This window comes from Colobus angolensis, unplaced genomic scaffold, assembly GCF_000951035.1.
Source record: "Colobus angolensis palliatus isolate OR3802 unplaced genomic scaffold, Cang.pa_1.0 Scaffold120, whole genome shotgun sequence".
Lineage (NCBI taxonomy): Eukaryota > Metazoa > Chordata > Mammalia > Primates > Cercopithecidae > Colobus > Colobus angolensis.
The window spans coordinates 1,093,300-1,096,482 of record NW_012113142.1 but is presented as its reverse complement, the minus strand read 5'-3'; the positions used below and the strand labels follow the sequence as shown (position 1 = coordinate 1,096,482).

Below are 3,183 nucleotides of genomic sequence, written 5' to 3'. Positions count from 1 at the left end.
CTTTCTTTCTTTCTTTCTTTCTTTCTTTCTTTCTTTCTTTTTTTGAGATGGACTCTGGCTCTGTCGCCCAGGCTGGAGTGCAGTGGCATGATCTCGGCTCACTGCAAGCTCCGCCTCCTGGGTTCTCGCCATTCTCCTGCCTCAGCCTCCTGAGTAGCTGGGACTACAGACGCCCACCACCAAACCTGGCTAATCCACCCACCTTGGCCTCCCAAAGTGTTGGGATTCCAGGCATGAGCCACTGCACCCGGCTATGATCTTTCTTCCGTCACTGTCCTCCTCCTTTGCTGCCCCACCCTGGCCCGTTGCCCTCACCCAGACCCACCACAGCCTCCCTGGGCCCTGCCTCATTTTGCCGACTCCAATCCATCCTTGTCCCAACCCTCTGTCTACAGGGTGATCTCAGCTTCCATTTTAATTGGCATTGGCTCCCAGCACCTTCCAAACTTCCTGGCCTGGCATTCGAGGCTCTCTCTACCTTGCAGGTCTCATATCCCACCTCGCTGCTTCTGTAACTGCAGTCCCCCATGCCCCCAACACCCAGTGTCACAGTCAGCCAGGGCACTCGTGGTCCCAAAACTTGGCTCAGCTATCCCATGGTCCTGGCCTGGCACAGAGCAGGCATCTGAAATGCTTGTTGAGGAACAAATGAAACCCCCTTGAAAATGTTGCTGCCGTCTGTGCAACTGCTGTGATTTTGCCAGGGCCCCCACTGAGTGTGGGCTGTCTGGAAGCACCCTCTTGAGTGACAGACCTGAGGATCTCACCCTTGTGGCCAGACTGAAGAGAGAGCTCCCTTTACACTGACTTCCTGGGCCTTCCTGCCGCATCCCTTGGGAGAGCCTGGGGGGGTCACCGTATCATCTTCTCCTGTTGTCCCCCCCGAATTCACTTTAACCTGGGAACTCCCCAGGAACAGCGCCTGCCCCCTTTAGGATGGGCACAGACCCTCTCCCACAGTCATATACTCTACGTGTGTGTGTATGTGCATGAGCCCCCCCATTAAGTGAGGGCGACAGCCATCAGTGCTTTTGCCTGCTTCTGTGCTGATTCTGTTTTGAACATTCAGCATGGAGAGTGGCCTCTGCTGTGGCCGACTACATCAGGAGGAAAGGACAGGAGGGCCTGAAGGCTGGCACACTCTGTGTCCAAGTCTTTTTTTTTTTAAATGGAGTCTCACTCTGTTACCCAGGCTGGAGTGCAATCTTGGCTCACTGCAACCTCCACCTCCTGGGTTCAAGTGATCCTCCCACCTCAGCCTCCCAAGTAGCTGGGATTACAGGCGTGCACCACCACGCCTGGACAGTTTTTTTTTGTTTTGTTTTTTTTCTTTGTATTTTTTTTTGTAGAGGAGGGGTTTCACCATGTTGGCCAGGCTGGTCTCAAACTCCTGACCTCAGGTGATTTGCCTGCCTTGGCCTCCCAAAGTGCTGGGATTACAGGCGTGAACCACTGCCCCCGCCTGGTGGGTCCAAGTCTTAAGTCTGCCCCTGTTCCTCTGCCCAACCCAAGCCTCAGTCCAGAGCCTGCTCTGTTCTTGTTGGAGTGGAATGGGGGCTTGCACTTGGCCTGGCATAGACCCCAAACCACCAGGGCACGAGGGCAGAAGGGCTCCAGCCACAACTGAATGGAGGTGCTGGAAGCAGAGGTAGCAGGGTGCTCTCCTGATGGCTGAATTTGTATTCTTCCCTCACCATGGTGGCAGCAGAGGGCCCTGCTCTGTCACTTCCTGGTGATTTTGTGCATGGGGACCGGGTGACTGATAGCCCTGGGAGCCGCCCAAGGGTGTTCATGCCCCTTTTATGGGGAGGAGGCTGTGAGTCTTAGTCACAGTCCTGAGAGATTTAGATGTCTGGGATCTGAAATTCGCATCACTGGCCAGGCGCAGTGGCTCATGCTTATAATCCCAGCCCTTTGAAAGGCTGAGGTGGGTGGATCACTTCCCACCCAGGATTGCTCAGGAGTTCGAGACCCGCCTAGCCAACATGGTGAAACCCTGTCTCTACCAAAAATAATTACCTGGGCGTGGTGGTGCATGCCTGTAGTCCCAGATACTTGGGAGGCTGAGGTGGGAGGATAGTTTGAGCCCAGGAAGTTGAGGCTGCAAGTGAGCCAAGATCGTGCCACTGCGCCTGTCTCAAAAAAGAAAAAGAAAGAAAAGGAAAGAAGAGAAAGAGAAAGAGAAGAGAGAGGAAGGAAGGAAGGGAGGGAGGAAGGGAGGGAGGGAGGGAGGAAGGAAGGAAGGAGAAAGAAAGAAAGATAGATGGATACATCATTGGCCCAAGCCCTGCAAGGCCAGTCCTGGGCAAGGGGACCATGGGTCTCTGATGGCATTGAGGGGAAGGCAGAAGTTTGGCTTAGTAGGAACAAGATCTTTCTTGGACATGCGGTACTGGGACTGCCAGCAGGCAGTGTCTCCTGAGCCTGGGGTCATGGGAGCCACAGCTGGAATTCCACCTGTGGGTAGGTGTGGGGTGGGAATGGGACCGGGTGGGGCAGGGTGTGAATAGGGTGGAGCTCGGTGGGTGGGAGGGCTCTTTAAGCTTCTTCTAAGTTTAAGTCTACGACGAGCTGGGAAATCCAGCCTCTTCCATTGCCCAATCCCCTAAGGGCTAATATGGAGACATTCTGCCCTGCCGCCCTGTCCACACCGCCAGACTTCATAGATCTGCCCCAAAACGCCTTTACCCTCCTAGTCGGAGCCCGGACTCCTCCTCCTGGCATCCAAGGTCTCCGTATGACTTGGGTGTGCTCCCCATCCCTGTGTTCTGAATGCCCCCTCCTCTCTTTCCAGCACCCCTCGTTGTTACCACCCCCATCTCTCTGCCTCACAGCTCCACCAAAAACCCCTCCCGATCCTAAGCCCTAACCCTTGCTGTTGGGCCCTCTTTCAGGTGCTGCCCGATGGCCCATGGGGAGTCCCTCAGCTGTCCCACCAGAGACACAGCTGTAAGGGGGCCTGGCAGGTGTCAGGCCACACTGGGCTGGACAGGGGTCTCTGAGAGTGGCTGCCCCGCAGTCCCCGCCTACCCCATGGGAGAAAGGACGACAGGAGAGCCGGGTGCAGTCCCTAAAACAGGCTTTTAATAACATCGTGTCTTCACTGAAGAGCTTGGCGTGTCCCACCCGGGCGGCGCCGCGGGCTAGTAGAAGGAGTACTGGTTCTCCACGGCGCGCGCGCGG

The 3,183-nt window shown here is 55.9% G+C and overlaps 1 protein-coding gene across 1 annotated transcript in view; it reads right to left on the bottom strand.

Annotated features, from left to right (window-relative positions):
* Positions 1 to 2,865: 2,865 nt before the first annotated feature.
* SH2B2 (SH2B adaptor protein 2) overlaps positions 2,866 to 3,183 on the bottom strand; it is a 39,273-nt gene continuing 38,955 nt past the window's right edge. Inside the window, exon 11 of the mRNA XM_011930759.1 lies at positions 2,866 to 2,947. Coding sequence (XP_011786149.1) covers positions 2,866 to 2,947 — 82 coding nt within the window. The remainder of the gene's footprint in view (positions 2,948 to 3,183) is intronic.